We start from the raw sequence: 721 nt of genomic DNA, 5'->3' as shown, positions 1-721 counted from the left end.
TGGGGCGGCTGAGTGCCGGGCTGGCCGCCCACCAGCCCTGGCCTGTCCCGACACGCTTTGCTCCCTCCCTCCCTGGGCTGCGGCAGCCAGAGCCAGGCGCTCACCGGCACGTGTGTGGTTTCCAGGTATCGAACCGCGGCGGAAGTCACCAAGCGCGAAATAACTTGTGCTTGCAGGTACCGGTCACGTTCGATGACATCTCGGTGTACTTCAACGAGCAGGAGTGGGAGAGGCTGGAGCGCTGGCAGAAGGATCTGTACCGGGCTGTGATGAGGGGGAACTACGAGATGCTCATCTCCCTGGGTGAGGCACGGCGTCGGCACCGCTGGGCGTGGGCTGGGCTGCTTCCCCCCACAGCCCCAGGGGTGGGCTGGGTCAGTAGGGCAGAGCCTCTCCTGGGCAGGCAGACCCCTGCGCTTTCCCCCCTTGCTGCTTGTAAAGCAATAACGTCAGAGAGAGTAAGGAATAGCGATGGTAACACAAGCAGTGTCAATGATAGAAAAATATCTGTGCGAGACGCTGCTCCTGATGACGCTGTAGGTGGATTCCTGGGTCAGGGAACCGTGGTCATCTTCCCGCACAGTTCAGTAACTATCTGGGTGAAGTTTGAGAGCGCGTCTTGAACTCGTTCTCGTTTTCTGTCTGCTCAGGTGAAGGGACAGGGACAGGGTTTAGGGTGGACTTGACTGTGCTAGCTCAGCGGTTGGACTTGCTGATCTTA

At 59.5% G+C, this 721-nt stretch overlaps 1 protein-coding gene across 1 annotated transcript; it reads left to right on the top strand.

The window, feature by feature from the left end:
* Nucleotides 1-176: 176 nt before the first annotated feature.
* On the top strand, nucleotides 177-303 carry LOC104464541 (protein ZNF783-like; the record flags this gene model as incomplete). The annotated part of the gene is made up of 1 exon (XM_010077274.1): nucleotides 177-303. A coding segment is annotated over one exon (127 nt), but the record flags the coding sequence as incomplete, so codon positions are not given.
* Between the last annotated feature and the right edge of the window lie 418 nt (nucleotides 304-721).

This window comes from Pterocles gutturalis, unplaced genomic scaffold (genome assembly GCF_000699245.1).
Source record: "Pterocles gutturalis isolate BGI_N339 unplaced genomic scaffold, ASM69924v1 scaffold33388, whole genome shotgun sequence".
Classification (NCBI taxonomy): domain Eukaryota; kingdom Metazoa; phylum Chordata; class Aves; order Pterocliformes; family Pteroclidae; genus Pterocles; species Pterocles gutturalis.
Note: the sequence above shows the minus strand (reverse complement) of the source record. Positions and strands in the feature narration are given on the sequence as shown.